This window comes from Kryptolebias marmoratus, linkage group LG24, assembly GCF_001649575.2.
Source record: "Kryptolebias marmoratus isolate JLee-2015 linkage group LG24, ASM164957v2, whole genome shotgun sequence".
Classification (NCBI taxonomy): Eukaryota; Metazoa; Chordata; class Actinopteri; order Cyprinodontiformes; family Rivulidae; genus Kryptolebias; species Kryptolebias marmoratus.
The window spans coordinates 23,013,079-23,031,385 of NC_051453.1; the positions used below are offsets into that span (position 1 = coordinate 23,013,079).

Here is an 18,307-nt window from a genome sequence, read left to right on the forward strand (position 1 = left end):
TCTTTAGAGTTACTGAGCTAAAAGTTTGTGTGGTAGAAGCTAACGACAATACCCAACACATACTCTTGAGTGCTAACAGCTAAACACACCATCAAAATTTCTTCAAGAATTTTTCTCATTAACACTTGTCTGCCATGACACAGGGGGTCAAATCATGAATTACAGTCTGATGTGTCATGCTAACAAAAAAAGCTCTGAGATGAATGTGACATGACATGACAATGTGCTTCACTATTGTAAAGATACACAAAAGAAAAAAAAAACATTAACAGCTAGAAGAAACAGGATTTTATTTTCTTCAGTCTTACCTGTGTGTGTTTGTTGAAGTGCTTGGATGCCCAGTTCTCAATGTCAGTCTCTGAAGAGGGTTTTCTTAAGCTGAATTCTGGGAAAATACCACAGCTGGCACTTGGCATCATGTTCCTGGCATTTCGACTTGCTTCAAACTGCGCACAGGCTCCCAGATCCTCCGACTGACAGATGGAAAAAGAAAAAAGAAAGACGAGATGGAAAACATTCATTTATTTCAGAATAATGTACAACAGGTTTCAACAATAAAGTTGCAATGTCTGGATTAAAGCTAATGTTGAGAGAAAATGTGAAATATTATTACAAAAAAAGTTGAAATTTCTAGAATAAAGTCAATATGTTGAGAAGAAAGTTTTCTTACAAGCCTCAAGCCAGAGAAAGTGAGTCCCACTATTCTCAAGAACCCAACTGGATTTATAATTTCTTGTTATTGTATTCAAGAGTCATGGGACACTTTTACTGGGCTAACTACAAAATAAAGCACCTTAGCTGAATCAGTCTTAGATATGGTTCTCTCTCTGCAGCAGAACTCATAGAACTTCTTTCAGTCCTGCACAATCACAGTCTAATACAGTGTTGACTCCTAAATACTCTCACTGAACCTGGTGGCCTAGACTGAATTATATGTTTTACTGACAAAAAATAATGAAAAATATTTTTTAAACTTCAAATATTTAGAGTTTGTTTAGGTTAGCAGTGAGTGTGTATGTGTATTGTGAAGGACTGAAACAAATTCTGTGCGTTACACTGCATCGTGAGTAACAAAAAATACCTCGGGCTGGTTCAAATAAAATACTGCCTATTTTTTTGTAGTTAACTCAGTAAAAGTGTTTCCATTACTCTCAATTAAAATAATTAGTTAAGTTTTTTTGCATCAGTCCTGTTTGTTTTGATTATACTTGATTGAATTGTTGCACCACAGAGTTCAGTCAATGTTTCTGGGTGTTTTGCTCGTGACACATTCCACATTCCACATGTAAATACCGAAAGCACTTTTATTCTTTGATATCTGTTTTCCTTATTTGTGAGAATCTTTTGGTGTTTCAACACTTCTTGGTTTAAATAAGTGTGCCTAGTGTCTGCTAGATTTAGTATTGCTTCTACTTCTCTCCTTGCTTGCCTTCTCTGTAAGCAGCACCTTCTTTTATCCACCTACACTGGGAGTCTGAATGTATTTGTGAGTATTTTTATTTTGGAGTATTTTGGAGAAAATAAATCAAATGTAGGTTAATAATTTGTGTAGTGGGTGTGGACATAATTGGCTGCAGTGAAATACCACTACTCTTATTATTCTATCCATTTATCGCACATGTCAAGTGCACAGCTGGTGCTGGCATGACTCGCTCTGGGGACAGTTTGACTGGAAAGGTACACCTGTTAAATGTTAACACAGGTGTCATAAGGAGAGCTCAGGAAGGAAACCCCCTGTGAAGCTGAAGGGAAGCTCTACACTGCAGTTGAACGACTAGGCTTCAACACTTCAAAGAGCATTTTATTTTGCAAGTGCACACAATGCATACAGTGTCAATCACAAATAAATACATGATTCATACAGTAGCACAAAAGCATATAGATGGAAAATCACCAAAAAAAACAAAACGCTAGTGCTCTAAAATTATGTATACTAAATTAAAAAGGGCTTGGGACATCTGCGATAACTGATTAGTTAGATTTGTTTTTTAAATGTTCAAAATTTAAACAACAAGGCTCTGCATCTAATGCTTTCAATTTTGTTAAATTCAGAACTCCTGCGAACGTTCCAAGACATTTTGGAGATACTCTCACGGATGACATTTGCAATTTGTCGCCAACAGTCAGAGAGCAGTGAGATACTGGCCTAATCACAAAAAAATCTCAATTTTTTTAATAGTGATTTTCGGACATCTTTATGATAATGAGATATGATAAGGAGTGATAAACTTATAAACCAGTTTTTCTGCATCCTTTAGGGACAGGAAGCTTCTAATATTAATAATTAAATCATTTAGTTCATCTATTTTTTCAAGGCATATGTATTTTTAGTTTCTCTATTTTGTCATGGCATATATACAGCATGTTTTTTTTAATTCCTGGACATTTTGGTGCAGATTGGATGAAATATGTAGAAGTTACAACAACATTTAGGGTCATGGCAAAATATTGAAATTTGCCACACAGCAAAGACTACACCCTCCACCAACAAGACATTGTTAGGTATGCACCAATACTAGTCAAGTATGGGTTCTGACACCATGTGTGTCTACCTATGCTCGTATTGAGAAAAGTGTTCCAATACCACAGCGCTTATACCACTTTACTGCAGTGGGACATTTCCCTCTCTAGTTAACTACTTTACTAGTTATGTAGTTAAACGAGTTTGAATTGAAGATTAATTTAACATACAAAAATGTCTAACAAACTTGAAGGCATCTGCAACAAAATTAATATATTTAACGTGTTTCCATGTGGTGAACAGTTAGACCTGTTGGAAATGAATAGAAATGACAAATCTACCACAAAAATAGGATTCAAGAGTAACTTGTAAATTGTATTTTTTCCTTTCTCCTAATGACTGACACAGCAGTACCTGAGATGGGTGGAGGTAGGGTTCAGGGGAGGCCAGATTAGTCTGAACAGAAAGGCTCTTCTCCAACAGGGCCTGAGGGAAGCCTAACCGGTCAAAGGTACTGTGTTTCCAGTGGTGACCTTCGCTCTGCGCCAGTGCCTCATCCTCACTGAATGCCCTCACTACTGGTCCTGGAAATGGCAGCGGCATTGCTCCGTCACTCTCATAGCCATCCTTGGAGCTGCCACCCTGGGACACTCTCCCTCCATGCCCAGAGTCCCAACTGCTTCTCTGTTTCATCACCTGCTGTGCCTCCCATGCCAGCCTGGCCTGTGCCAGCATGGCTTCTGATGCAGTGCCTGTGAGCTCCCCCTCCCCACAGCGACCCAAATCCTGAGGGAGGGACGGCTTGCGGCTCTTACGTTTGTGATTGCTACTGGGAGAAAAAGTCCCAGGCCTGGCTGAGGAGGAGGAGGAAAGTGAGTGGGTCTGGCTAGATGTCCAGGATATTGAGTCTTCATAAAGAAATCTCTGATCTCCCTCTCTATCCTCTCCATGATAGTCCAACAGCTGGCGTGGGTCTCTAATCAGAGACTGACTATGCTGCAGAGTAAAAGATCCCCCATATGAACCGCTGTAGCCTCCAGTAGTACCATACCGCAACAGGCGGTCAGCGGTCTTAAAGCGAGGGCTGGAAGACGATTGCTCTACGTACACTAGCTGCTTGACATATTCTTTTCCCACTGGACTGTACTCTAGACTCTGCGTTTTTTCTGGGCACTTCTGCCGGGTTAGAACCAGTTGGCCATAGGGTGACTGACTCTGCTTTGGAGAAAGGTAGAGGGGAGCTGGAGACTTGCGAGCAGGTGATTTGGTCGAGCCATAAAGCGAACATGAGTCCGAGAGGTGCATGTCGGCAGGAGGCTCTTCATAAATGGGAGGGGGCTGATACTCAGATGGTGGCTCCTCATACAGTGGGGGCTCAAAGCCATAGCGGGGTGATGGAGGCTGGGAGTCAGCTGAAGGGCGGCCATGGCTGATAGTACCACCCAGCTCAGCCCGCTTCAGAAACGGAGACTGCCGATGGTCAGAGTACAAAACAGGAGAGCCATCAGATTCTGAGAGTGAGTTTCCTCCAGACAAATGCTGGTTCCGTGAGGTGGTGCCCCCTCCAGAGAGAGCACCAGGCGTTATGGGTTCACAGGGAGAAAGGCTGTTTCCTTGATGAGCCAAAAAGCTGGGTTCTCTGTCCGTCACCTTGATCAGCATCCTCTCCTTTGTACCAGTTTTCCACCGAAAGGGAGAAGTCCTGAAAAGAGATGAGGAATAAAAGAGACAATACAGATTTTATTGTCATAAAAAACACTGTAAGTTACTATTTATAAATAACAACAGTTATTACAAGAATTGAGAGAGTCAGTGCCATTATTTTCAAAGCTTATTTGAAATTAACACATGGACCCTAAATGCTGAATAAAAATTCAACCACAATCAATAAAAGATCACACCCATTTTTGAGTCTGAATGAGTCCTGATTTTTTCTGACAATAATGTCAGAAAAACATTATTGCAAAAGTATTCATTCCTCTTGGTAATCTTTCTGGTTTGTTGCCTTACAATATTAGAATTTATTAGGATTTTCTTTTTGATTTAAAAACAGATCTTAAAAACATTTCAAGATTATTAAGTTAAATAGAGAAAAAAACTTGTTTTAAATTTTTCTAAAAATATAAAACTGAAAAATCTGTGTATATGTATTCAGTCCTAAAAACTCTATGTAGAGCACAGGTGTCAAACTCCATTCCTCGAGGGCTGCTCTCCTGCATGTTTTAGATGTGTTCTTGCTTTAAAACACCTGGTTTAAATGGATGACTTGTTGTCATGCTCCTGGAGAACTTGATGATTTGGTTAGGAGGTAATTAAACCATTTGAATCAGGTGTGTTGGGCAGAAAAAACTAAAACTCCTAGGATAGCGGCCCTCAAGGCTTGGAGTTTGACATCCCTGATGTAGAGGAACCTTTGACCAACAACAAGTCTCTTTAGGTCTGTCTCCATGATCTTGGTCCATCAAACCTGGACTTTTGGTCCATTCTTCATGACCAAATGTCTCTAGCTCCTTCAGGTTGGATTAGTGCTGTTTTGTGTCCAACAATCTTAAGCTAGAGATGCTTAGTTGGACTGAAGTCTGGGCTTTGATTGGACCTTTCCAGGACCTTTAACTGGTTCTCCTTAAAGCAGTGGAGCGTTAGAAGGTGGACCATCATCCCAGTCACAGATCCCTGGAAAATTCAAACAAGTCCCTCTCAAGAATTTTTTGTGTTTTGGGCCATTCGTCTTTCCTTTAACTCTGACCAGTTTCCCAGTGCCTGCTGAGAGAAAACATCGTCATACCATGATGCCGCCACCACCATGCTTCACTGTAGATGGTGTTCTCAGAATAATGAGAGGTGGTAGATTTTTTTCAGACATGGTGTTGTCCTTGATGTTTGGTCTAATCTGACCACAGTACTTTCTTCCACATGTTTGGGGAAGAAATTTAAATAGTCCAGCATTTTTTTCTTTTTCCTGTCACTCTTCGATGAAGCCCATCTTATAGTAGTCCTATGAACAGATCCTCCCATCTTTGCAGAAGAGTGGCAGCTCCATCGCCTCTATCTTTCACCTCCTGGATGTTTTTCCTGATAAAAGCCTTCCTTATGCGCTCTGTTAGTTTTAGTGGACAACCCTCTCATGTCATTATCTTTCCATGTCCTAATAATGGATTTAATGGAGCCCTATGGAATGTTAAGGGTTCTGGGAAATTTTTACAACCCAACCCTAACCTGTACTTCTTCACAACTTTTTCTCTGGCTTGTGTGCAGACTTTCTTGGTATTCATGATGTCTTCTGATTGGTGGTAGCCTTACTACTTAGAGGTGTTGGACTGCTGTTGATTCTGGGAACTGTTACAACATGTGTGTATACAGATTATCTGAAACAAAGGTGGGTGACGGGCGGATCTTATTGAGGCTGATCTTGACGTGGCTTCTATAAGTAATGGTTGGGGTTCCAAAGCCTAATACATATACACACATCACTTGTCAGTTTTATATTTGTTAAAATAATTTAAAACAAGTTTAGTTCCCCATCTATTGTCATTATTCTGAAGTATATTTATAGAATTATTGCTTAAAATCAAATAAAAAAATTAATTAAATTCCAGGCTCTACAAAAATGAAATATATTGATAAGAGGGATGAATACTCTTGCAAGGCACTGTAACTTTAAACAAGTTCACTCAGAAAAAGCCCCTCCAAGAACCTTCAAAATAGAATTAGCACAAGACGCAAGAAAATTTGTGAGGTTGATCATTATTTTGATGTAGCAATACTTCTTGGTAATAAATCTTATACAGTTAAAAAGCCTATTTATTTACCCTAAAAGTTGCCACATTTGATTTGAAAATTCCCTTGTGAAATTTCTGAGCAGCAGTTGAGTATGTGGTTTGCACCCATGAAAAACTTGCCAAATCTTCTCTGCCAAACAAGCTTGTTTTTATTATTGACTATTAGACAATCGAAGTCTGAAGAAAAAAAAACATATTGGCAGCTTAACAAATTATTTATTTAGCAAATACGGGCCTCAGTAGCATATGGAAGAACCACACACAACCATAACAGCCTGGCACCTCTTCTGCATCCTACCGAAAGCTGTTACCCTATTGATGCAGCAGTCAGTATGTTGTTTTTTGCTTTTTTTTTGTTTTGTACTTTTTTTTGTAAGATCCAACTGCAGTAGGCAGGTGCCAGTGCATGTTCCAGACACTAGACAGGTGAAGGCCAGTCATGACAGGCCTCCTGGTAACTCGAGGAAACCTGGGATTGGCTATGTGCTGTCTGTTCAGGATTGTCTGGGTAGGGAAATGTTGGCCATATTGTCCTGCAAACCTTGACTGCCTATGGTTCTTCAGTGCTCAGAGGGTGAGGACACTGTGACTAAGTCAGTTGGTAAAATTCAACAGCTTTGTAAATTTTTGTAGAAATGAACAAGCAATATGAGTAAAAACTATAATACACCATACATTTTTAATATTATCTTACAGTTTTTTTTCAATTGCTTAAACACTAAACCCTATTGTGTGAACCAAATGCTCAGTTGCCTGAACCCACTGATTGAATCAGTCACTCTTTTGACAAAACTATAGGCACTTTTCACCTGTTTAGACACAACTTGCGAATACATTTTCATTGTAATGCACCTACTCCATAATGGTGAGCACAGGTGGCACAAGTCAAACACAATTAAAGCACAGGTGTCACGGGTTGAACACAACAACTCAAAATGGATAACACCTGTGGCGAATGATGTGACAGAACATATATAGGCCAGTTCAGAGAGCACTGGTTTGTGCGGCACTACAATGCATAGAAATCTTAGAGGAGGAGTGTGTGTGTGTGTGTGTGTGTGTGTGTGTGTGTGTGTGTGTGTGTGGGTGTGTGCGCGCGTGTGTGTGTGTGTGTGTGTGTGAGAGAGAGAGGTGGTTGAGGTGGTCAGCGAAGACAAAGAACAGTAATATCTGATGAAATCAGAGCAACTGTGATTGACCATGTTCTTGTTCATGGTATGTGCATGAGGGAGGCCATTCAAAGGGTACCATCAGTAGATTCACTGTCCACCACAAGATTGCTGTTTCTTGTACTTTTCTGTGTTTACTATGTACAAGTGCTACATGCACAGTTTTGTTTGGTTTTGCAACTTGTATTTAGCCTACAGTGAAGAATAAACATTTATTTCTACAGCTTCATGTCCTGAGCATTGTGTTTTCTATTGTGTTTAGTGACTGCTCAGTAGTGTTTTTAACTTTGATCGACTCAGGGCACGATTTGACAACATAATTCAGTTTTGAAAACAGATTGAACTGTTCTGAGGTGAAAGTTTGGTATTTCAAGAAGAGTCTGAGGTTTTGTGAAGGTAGCTAGAAAATTGGGTTTTTTGTTCACAGTTTAGAGCAGGGGTAGGCAACCCTGGTCTTGGAGAGCCACTATCCTGCATGTTTTACTTGTTTCCCTGCTCCAACACACCTGATTCAGTGGGTAAATTACCTCGTCATGCTCTGAAGAAGCCTGTTAATGACACACTGATTCAAAGCAGGTATGTTGGAGCAGAGAAACAAGTAAAACATGCAGGATAGTGACTCTCCAGGACCAGAGTTGCCTACCCCTGGTTTAGAGGAAAGGAGAGCAGCTTTCGAGAAATGTTTCGAAAACAGTAATAAAACCAAACTTTTTTATCTGGATGACTAAAGCCCCTTTCACAAAACACTTCAAGCCAGGGCTGAGATGTCTTCTTATTGTCTGAATGTGATTTATGAAAGGACAGAGGTCGCATGAGGAGTTGACATCAACCTATTGCTGTTACAACATTGAGCCATCAAGTCTAGTAGTGACAGAGCCAAATAGTTTGTTAACAAAAAGACAGCCGGCATTGTAGCTTAAATAGATAAATAATAATAAAAAAAAACATATAACCAATTACCTCCTCCCCTTATTTTGAATTTTTAAATGTGATAGCTGTGGGCATAAAGAAATTTCTGTATCTACTGGTCTTAATAGGAGGTAACCTCCATCTGGAGCCACGGAATCAAAACTGAAACTCAGAGTGCAGTCAGACAGGATGGAATTGTCCTTCCTAATGACCTGACTTCTGAACAAGTCAAATACTAAACTCCTGTTATAATCTAACTCAATCAAATATTATCACAATTTATAAATCAGTCTAATTCTGGATAACAGCATTTCTTATCCAACCAACCAACAACGGAGAACTTTCCTTTTCCAGGAACAGGCTTCCAGCCAAACTAGATTTTGGATGGACAAATAATGAGACACAAACATACAACTACTCATTCTAGTAATGAGTTTGTTGTATACAGTGCACATACAGAATAATCTGCAATTAGAATATAAAAATGTTTTACAAACAAAACATCAGCTTTTGGTTGCCAAAAAAGCAAGAGCCTGTGCAACAAAAAAGCTTTGCTTCATCAGCTCACAATCAACAAGCAGACCCATTCTGCTCATCTGACAACCGTACAGAGGAGGGGGTCACATGGGACGATTAACAAGAGGTGAACTGGGTGAGAAAGAGGGATGTGTGAAATTAATTGATGCCTTGGACACTCTCAGTATCTAAATACTTTTACAAACTAATCCCCTTGGCTAGAGCTTAATGGCAACACTATGAGTGTCTGTATTTGGGGATGTTAATATGTTGGTGAGGGAGGTTAGATCTTTCTGAGTTTTGCTATCCTGGGTCTTAAAATTCCTTTCTTTCTCCATTCCTCTTTTTATTCTTCTTAATCTTTATTACAGCTTTTTGAAAACACTTACTCTAAATGCTAACACATCTTGCAAGATCTTACAATATCACATGAAATTGCACATAACCACAATATACATAAAAGGAAAATGGGAAAAAGAAGCTAGCTGGAGGCTATCAGAGGAGAATTGGAAGGAAATGTGTGGACAACAGTGGAAAATATCTTGTTCCCACTCGTGAAGAGTTTGGCTGGAAGAATATTGTAAGATATTTCATTTCACCAGTACAAAGAAAATACCAAGATACAATATGTTGGAGGAAATGTGGAGACAATAGAACTAATCACTTCAATGTGTTTTGGGATTGTTCCTACATTGTACCCTTTTGGCAGGATTTAAAGAACTGTATGGACAAAGTCTTGAGGGTGAGAATTCCATTCACTTTTTATGTTCTATACATGGAAAGAGGTATGGAAAGGTTGACAAGATCAGTTGATAAATATATGTATAGGGTCATGTTGGTGGCTAGCAAGAAGCCATTATTAGGAAATGGCTGAAGGCAGAGGCTCCTAAAAGAAAAGACTGGGTTGATGTAATGCATAATATTTATATGATGAAAGGCTGACTTTTTCCATTAGATTAGAATCTGGCAAATTTAAGAATTACTTGGAAAAATGGTTGGATTTTATATCATCACTGAGATCAGATTTTGTTGAATAATGTTGGGCGAATGGGGGTACCTTTACAGTGCTACAGAATATAAATAGTTTACTTACAAGTATTTTCAGTGAGAAGAGATTTAAAATTGAGAAGACCAGAAGAAGAACGGACAGGAAAAGTGTTTTGAGTGTAAGTGTAAGGACAGGTTGAGTAATATTAGGAATGGCAAAGTAGTGTTGCCCAACGCATGTACAGAATGTGTGCACAGCTTCTCTTGGTTAGTATCTATAGGACATTGAAAATAAAGTAAAGTTTGGATGTACACCTGTATGGAAAATATAAATTCAATAAAATAAATTGCACATAACTACAGAGTTTGACCAAAACAGCTACAACTCTTGAATCATCATTCAAAGTTTTTTATTCAAAACTGGCATGAAAGGCAGAGGACAATATGCATCCTTTCAAGGAATGCTAGGCCTTTAATTTTCTCCATTCGCAAAAAAAAAGGAGAAATATGTGGAAAAATGTGGAAACACCCGTAACAAACCTCTAAGTGGCAAGAATGTCCAAATTAATGACCTGTCAATTAACAAAGAAAGAATATGCTCTGGTTAGTTTGAGATTTTTCCAAAACCTTTTTTTTCATTTGATACCGTTTACAGTTTTCTCTTAGTTATTAACCATTTTAGCATACAAGCAAAGTTTCATGGTGATTAGAATGAAGACAGAGATGCAGAAAAACAGTAAAAAGAACTCCATGATCAACAAAACATACTTTTGAGAAGGAGCAGAGCTCCACAATGTTCCTAATATCAACATCAATATGACAGAGGAAGATCATAGTACTAAACTACAATTACAACAGCTCTGTGTCACAGGATCATGAAAGGCAGATAATAATAAATAAATATAATAAAATTATAAAAACAAATCAGTACTCAACCTAATTAAATATTCTGTTCAATTGAGAAATTGGAAAAATAAATATTTTATAAAAGATAAGAAAAGAAAAGTTCTAATCACTCTAAAATACTTTTTTCCTCTCTCTAGATTAAAAAAAAAGAAATTCTGTGAGTCTCATAAGCATCCGGCATTCATTTTTTTCACTTGCTTATCTACAATTATTGATCTGGTGTTCCAGTCTTGGGTGTCAGCCTGAACAGGATGTTAATAGGCAGTTGCTGGGCTCTCCCAAATAGCGGATTAAAGGGTGAGAAAACTGTCATGTCAGTTGCATGCAAAGATAAGCTTATTTGATGACTACTTCCAGTAGGGGACTTTTTTACTTTCATTGAGCTTTTTCAACTGCAGGAATGTCCTGTTAAAACCGCTCAACCTGACCATTTCCCTCTGGATGATATGGGGTTGACTGGGAGCTTATAGTACCACAGTTTTTGAAAGCTGAGCGAAGCACTGGTTTTCAAATTCACTTCCCTGATCATGGTGTATTCTTAAGGAAAAGCCAAACCTCATGACATAGTCATTAAACAGGAAGTAAGTAGGTAAGTAAACTTTGTTCGTATAGCACCTTTCATAGATAAAATCACAGTGCTTTACAGAAATACAGATACAAGCTTAATATAAAACAAAACCAGTAAGAATAGCTGATAAAAACAGTAAATATATTATTTAACTAAAAGCTTGTCTGAATAAAAATGTCTTAAGACACTTTTTAAAGGAATCAAAGAGACAGCCACACAAAGAGACAGGGATAGGACATTCCACCGCTTGGGGGCTATGGCCTGAAAGGACAGGAAGGTACCGAAAGATGCAGGCTAAAGAATAAGAAATCAACATATCAGTGATGTATTTGGGGGCCTGTCCATTTAAAGCTCTAAAAGTCAAGAGTAAAATTTTAAAATGAATTCTAAATTTGACAGGTAGCCAATGTAGAGAACATAAAACTGCTGTAATGTCAAAAGGCTTGCAGCAGCGTTCTGGACCAACTGGAGACGAGCGACCGAAGAGCATTTCTTTTTTACTATAATTCTTGAATGTCTGTCCAGAGACATTGACTGGTCAATAGTGGCGGCTGGTGGAGTTTTCTCCAGGGGAGGCTATAAGTCCAAAATAGACACATATCCAAACATATGCTAAGGTATCACACCAGTGTATTTACATGAATTAAAACAACAGAAGCAACATTATAATGTACATGTAAATGCACATATGCACAAGTGCTTCCTGAACACACCGATACTTACAAAGAAGGAGGTCTCCCAAGGCACATGCCTGTAAGGCACATTTAGCGTTTATAAGACCTGTTTTCTCCCTTATTTTTCAAAACTTTACCTGAAAAAATACGTCAAAGCTTGTTTTATGGCGAGAGCACTCATTACGTCACGTATTCTGCACGTATAATATAACAAAGATCAGATGTCTCACTCCAATTAGAATTCAAACCCAAACATTTTAACAGTTTTTTAGCATACATTTTCTTAAACTAATTATTAACTATGAACTTATTTATTAACTTGTGTATGTAACTTAGTCACGTAATGAACTTATTACTGTCTTTGAATAAAAGGAAGCACACCTGCGGCTCAACTTTTCAATCAGGAGAACTTTATGACAGACGGATGTGACGTCAGACCCCCATGGCGGGAGTCCCACGCTCCCGCGGCGGGATGGTGGTGAATTGCAAACCAAGCTGCAGTCAGCTCTGGGTGCAGGAGAGGTACGCCCCAGAACGGTCCTATGTCTTGTATTGAAGAGGAGCTTCTGCGCATGTACAACTTTTAACGGGAGTCTAAGGGCAAAGATTTTTGCGCCCCGGTGGGGAAATAAGTCACCAATCAGACAACGTTGATGAACAAAACAGCTTTACTTATTATTAACTATAAAATATTTGTCTTACACAATTAAAATATATATATTTCGAAATATTTTTATTTTATTATTTTATTTTTATTATTTTTGTTTACGTCTTATTTAAGGTAACATGAGTGGTGGAGCGGCGCCCTTGCGCCCTGTATTGGCCAGCCTTGCTAGGATTCAATTGAAGGCGGTTGTTAGCTAGCCAGGCCTTAAAATAGGAAACACAATTTAGTAATTCAGCTAACTTGTGTAATTCTGAATCATATCATCAGCATACAAACTGTAAGAAACATTATTAAACAGCGTATCAGCCCCTGTCTTGCCTTATTTAGATGTTGAATAAGCTTGTGCCAATCATGTCTGTCACACACCTGCTGTTCATCTGTAATCATCCCAGCTGCACTCACTCCCAGTAGGCAAAGGATCTTACCTGTCTGACTCATCCTTGTTGCCTTGTTTTTCAGAAAACTCCTGATCGAGAGAGGAGGAGGTACTTCCCTCCCGGCTGACCCCACTGTTACGTCCTGGGCTGTTTTCAGCAGAGAGTCTCCCTCCGCCTCCACCCCCAGGATGGGGGATGCTGACATCTGTGTGCTGCTTCAAAGTCTGCAGCTTGGCCAGTGGGATGATATCACATCCCTGAGGCCGGTGCCACACTGTCCTCTGGGTGGAGGCATTGTAGTAATAGAACCGTGAGGTTTTGGGGTCAAACAACTCCCACCATTGGTTGTCATCAGTTGGCTTGTAAGAAACTCCCTGTGGAGGGTCCCACACACACTCGCCCGTCAGCAGATTAGCGTACATGCGCTCTCTTGTGCGTGGCTCAATGATCTCCACCCACTCCAACCTGCAAGGGAAGAGTTTAGAAAACAAAGCACATTAACTATAAAACAAACTTTGTCAGTCACAAAGCTGTAATTTTACCTCTGTCAACTTGTAAACATACTGTATTTTAAAACTGACCTTTCTGGAAAAGAAGGGGTGTAGTAATTTGGCATGTAATAAATTTATTTTTGTTCTGCTTTATTTACATAGCAAATAAAGATCTAGCATTCCTTGAAGGAATGCATATTGTCCACCACCTTTCCTGACAGAGTTTTAGTCTAAGCTCACCTTCTGAAAATGATGGAGCTGTAGTTGTTTTGATCAAACCTTGAAAATAATGTTGAGTGTGCTCCCATGGGATACTGCAGTGTCTTGTTTGATTGCTTGGAGTATGTGTTTTGAATGAGTGTCAGCTTTTACTGTACCAAAGTTTACTTCAATTTCTGTATAACTCACTGGGTTATAGTCATTTTGAGTAGGCTAAGAAAAAGAAGTCGGGTTTACTCAGTTGTTTCAATTAGTTGTAGATGTACGTTCAATGATTACTTTCTGAAAGTTTCATTTTAATCTGTCTAGTGGTTCATGAGGTATTTTGTCAACACAGAGTTGATTTCAGTAGTTACTGGCAAGGTTTAAAGCAGAGATCTTCTGTGATCAGTTAGCACTCAGAATATAGGTTGAGACTTAGCTACTTCCACACAAAACTTTAGTTCAATATCTGCAAAATCTATAGAGTTGTAGCTATTTTTGTTTGGCTAAACTCGATTAGCTTTGGAAGCCATCTTGAATTAGACTGACCCTAAAGGTCAATCAGTTGTAAATATCAGCCCAATAATCACTTTCTGAGAGTTTAATCAAAATCCATTAGATAATTCAAAAGATATTTTACAAACAGGAAAGACAAATGAAAACACAAGGCCATGACCAAAACCTGTATTGCCTAAAGGTCCTAAATGTTCAAAGTATGCTGCCACTTCTTCTCAAACCTGCCTGTAAGCAACATTAGCAATACCAACTCTTACCCACTGCCAATTCATATAAACTTCATTACCCACAAGACATTAGTAGTCATGACCCACCTTACACTGCTACAGAATAGGTCAGATTTAAAGGATGAGTGACTAGTGAGGAATGGTGATTGGTAAAAGTTAGGCACCTGTAGTATGCTCCAGTTGTCTCTTTTAAAGATCTTTAGAGCTAACATTAACCTCACTTCAGCAAACTCTTCCACATGAAAACACATCAGAGAGACCATATGAATGACTACAAACATATTGCCCTGACCACAGTAGTGATGAAGTCCATTGATTAAGAAGTATGGTGCTGTCCCTCCTCAAAAACATCACAGACACCCTTCGGTTCGCCTATATAGTCAACAGGTCTGTGGATAACGTTATCATTTGCAGGCAGTATCTCTGCCGCTCTGCAGAAGGCACCTGTGAGCTCACTGCCTGATTTTTTTCTTCTGCTGCTGTTTTTCTGCATGGATTACTTTGGATCAAAAAGTTAGCTAAAAATGAGGTGGACTGTTTGTTTGGCTCTGACTGCTAAAAAAAATTTTTTTTCTCAAAACTGAACATTGAATCAAAATGTGAAGATTTTAACCCTTAACTTCCCAGGGAGGAGATTCTGACCAGATGAGCTCACAACCCTCACAAATGTTATTTTGATGTTAAATATAAATACATCAAACAATAAATGCTCTACTTTTTGTTTGTTCAAACTGAAAGCTGCCTAGGTCTGCTGGAATTTGGAACAAAGTACATAAATACATTGAGGCTGACTAAACCATGATAGTAGAAATCCTTTTGTTTATAAATATATGTGATCAATAACATGAACTAATAGAACCCTGAAGTGAATACATACACACAAAATAATAAAAATAATATTAAAAACTCATAGCAGACCTTTGTAGATTGCTCTCTGTTATAGTAATGGCATTCAGACTTTTCTGTCATTAAAATATATAATATATAAGTCTTATCAGTAACTTTATTTGTTCAGGTGTGTGTAGATCTGATTGTCAGGACCTGCCTCACCAGCCATGAACTCTACCATGCCTCACTTCCTGTATCCCTCTTGAAGGAAACAAACACAGATTTACACAGACTTAGGCTGTATTCACACCTGATAGTCCGGTAGACTCGGTTCAATTGGGAACCAAAATTGCAGCATTTGTTCTATTTCCAGCTAAAGCAGTAAGCATTCACACTGTTCTGAGTCAATCTAGCCAAACCCGTTGAGCAACCTGTTTTCCCCCTCGCCTGTGGTGGCGCTCCATCAAGAACTACTAAAGGAAACAACACAAAAACCTCTGAAGAAGACAGTGAGCACAACTTCCTTCTTCTGGGAAAGTAAACAAAAATGGATTGGCGTCAAATTTTAGCGGTATTAGGATTTCTGTTTTATCTGTAGTACACGTACCAAACAAACATTTTACCTCCTCCTCCCTCCACATCTGATAACGAGCTATTTCTCCTGCTAGTGGTAGAAATGCATGTTTGTTTTGGTTGTATTTGCCCAGAAGGCCATGTGCTATAGTCTGCTTCCTGGTTTTAGAGTGGTCTGTGGTCCAATTGCATTCACATATGCATTCAAACCACGCCAGAGTTCACTTCAACCAAACCGAGACCTAGGTTTTTAGGCGGACAAGAGTTCACTTTTTTGGTCTGCATCAGAGTTCGATTGCACATTCACACCTCCTCAAACAAACTGGACTTTCTAGGCCAACAAACTAGAGTTCAATTAAAGCAGACTAAAGAGGGCTGGTGTGAATGCACCCTTAGGCTGCACACATGCATCTGTTAGTTTGATTGATGGTCCAATCAGCCAGTCACAACAAATGTATCAGTTAGTGTCAGAGATGAGGAAATCAGCACTGCTCCTTTCCAAACTGAGCGAGGTGTGTTTTAAGTTGATGAAGCTAATGTCATCATATAGGAATCCTTTTTAGATGCACTACCACATAAGCATAAATGCTGCTGAACGTTTAAGCCAAGGAGTATGAATAAAAGGTCTTCCATTTTATTGCTTTAACAGTATTATTTGCATGGTTTTATTTGCACAAAGTAGATGCAAAAACAGGTAGAAATATGGGTAATTCTATATCTAATTGGCTGGGGTTATAATTATATTAAGATCATTTCAGTGGAATTTTCCTTCATCATAGAACACCCGCCACCCTCCCACACACGCGCACAGACACACACTTCTAAAAAGCCTGATTTGCCCCTGATAACGATGACTAAGATCCTTAATCCACTAGTGGAGGTATTGAAAATATCTGAAACTCATGATCCATTTTGACTGAAGCAGTATTGACAGTGAACCTGGCTGTCCACAAGGTTTAGGACTGTTTATGGGAATATTTGACCATTCTTTCAGAAGTGCATTTGTGAGGTCAGACACTGATGAACAAGAAGGCCTGGCTCACAGTTAAGTTCTTCCTCACCAAACTCGCTCATTCATGTCTTTATGGACATTGCTTTGTGCACTGGTAGGCAGTAATGTTGGAATAGGAAGAGGCCATCCCCAAACTGTTCCCACAAAGTTGAGAGCATGAAATTGTTTAATGTTTTGGTATGCAGAAGCATTAAGAGTTCCTTTCACTGGAACTAAGCAGCTGAGCTCAACTCCTGAAAACCAACCCCACACCATAATTCCCCCTTCACCAAACTTTACACTTGGCACAGTGCAGACAAGTACCGTTCTCCTGGCAACAGCCAAACTCAGACTCATCCATCAGATTGTTAGACAGTGAAGCGTGATTTATCACTCCAGAGAACACATCTCCACAGCTCCGGTGAGTCCGGTGGCAGCGTGCTTTACACCACTGCATCTGACACAGTGCACTTGGTGATGTAAGGCTTGGATGTAGCTGCTCAGCCATGGGAACCCATTCAATGAAGCTCTCTACTCACTGTTCTTGAGCTAATCTGAAGGCTACATGATGTTTGGAGGTCTGTAACTACTGACTCTGCAGAACATTGAGGACCTCTGTGCATTATGTGCCTCAGCATTCACTGAGCTGCTCTGTAAATTGTATGTGGCCTACCACTTTGTGGCTGAGTTGCTGTCATTCCTAATCACTTCCACTTTGTTATTATACCAATAACAGTTGACTGGAATATTTAGTAGTGAGGAAATTTCACAACTGGACTTATTGCACACGTGGCATCCTATCACAATACCATGCTGGTTTTTACTGAGCTCCAGAGAATGACCCATTCTTTCACAAATGTTTATAGAAGCAGTCTGCATGACTAAGTCCTTGATTTTATACACCCGTGGCTATAGAAGTGATTGGAACAACTGAATTCAATGATTTGGATTGGCGATAACGTAACCTTTGGCAATTTTGTGTATAACAGATTCAAAACAAAAATAATTTCAGGGTATTATGCAGGAAAAGTAAGCAGGTGCAGTTTTACACAAGGTAATTCAATCCAATCCAAAGTAAATATCACCCGCAGCCAAAAGATGAAGGCAGAGCAATAATGTTTATTTTATCTGTGTCTGTATATGTGTGTGTCTGTCCGTTAGTGAATTATCTCATGAACCACTGAAACTCTCAAAGTGATCATTCAATAAAATCTTGATTTAAATTTAGATTGAAATAATCAAGTTTTATTAAAATTCATCCAGTTGTTCATACGATTATTTGCTAACAAACATATACAAATACAGGTGCTGGTCATAAAATTAGAATATCATGAAAAAGTAGATTGATTTCAGTAATTCCATTTAAAAAGTAAAACTTGTATATTATATTCATACATTACATACAAACTCATATATTTCAAATGTTTATTTCGTTTAATTTTGATGATTACAAATGACAACAAATGA

General features: G+C 38.9%; 1 protein-coding gene across 1 annotated transcript in view; it reads right to left on the reverse strand.

The window, feature by feature from the left end:
• The window catches only part of arhgap39 (Rho GTPase activating protein 39), an 80,487-nt gene that overhangs the window by 30,595 nt on the left and 31,585 nt on the right, over positions 1 to 18,307 (reverse strand). Inside the window, exons 2-4 of the mRNA XM_017437720.2 lie at positions 13,062 to 13,478; positions 2,876 to 4,163; positions 309 to 473 (exon numbers count right to left, since the gene is read on the reverse strand). Of these exons, the coding sequence (XP_017293209.1) occupies positions 309 to 473; positions 2,876 to 4,163; positions 13,062 to 13,478 (1,870 nt within the window). The remainder of the gene's footprint in view (positions 1 to 308; positions 474 to 2,875; positions 4,164 to 13,061; positions 13,479 to 18,307) is intronic.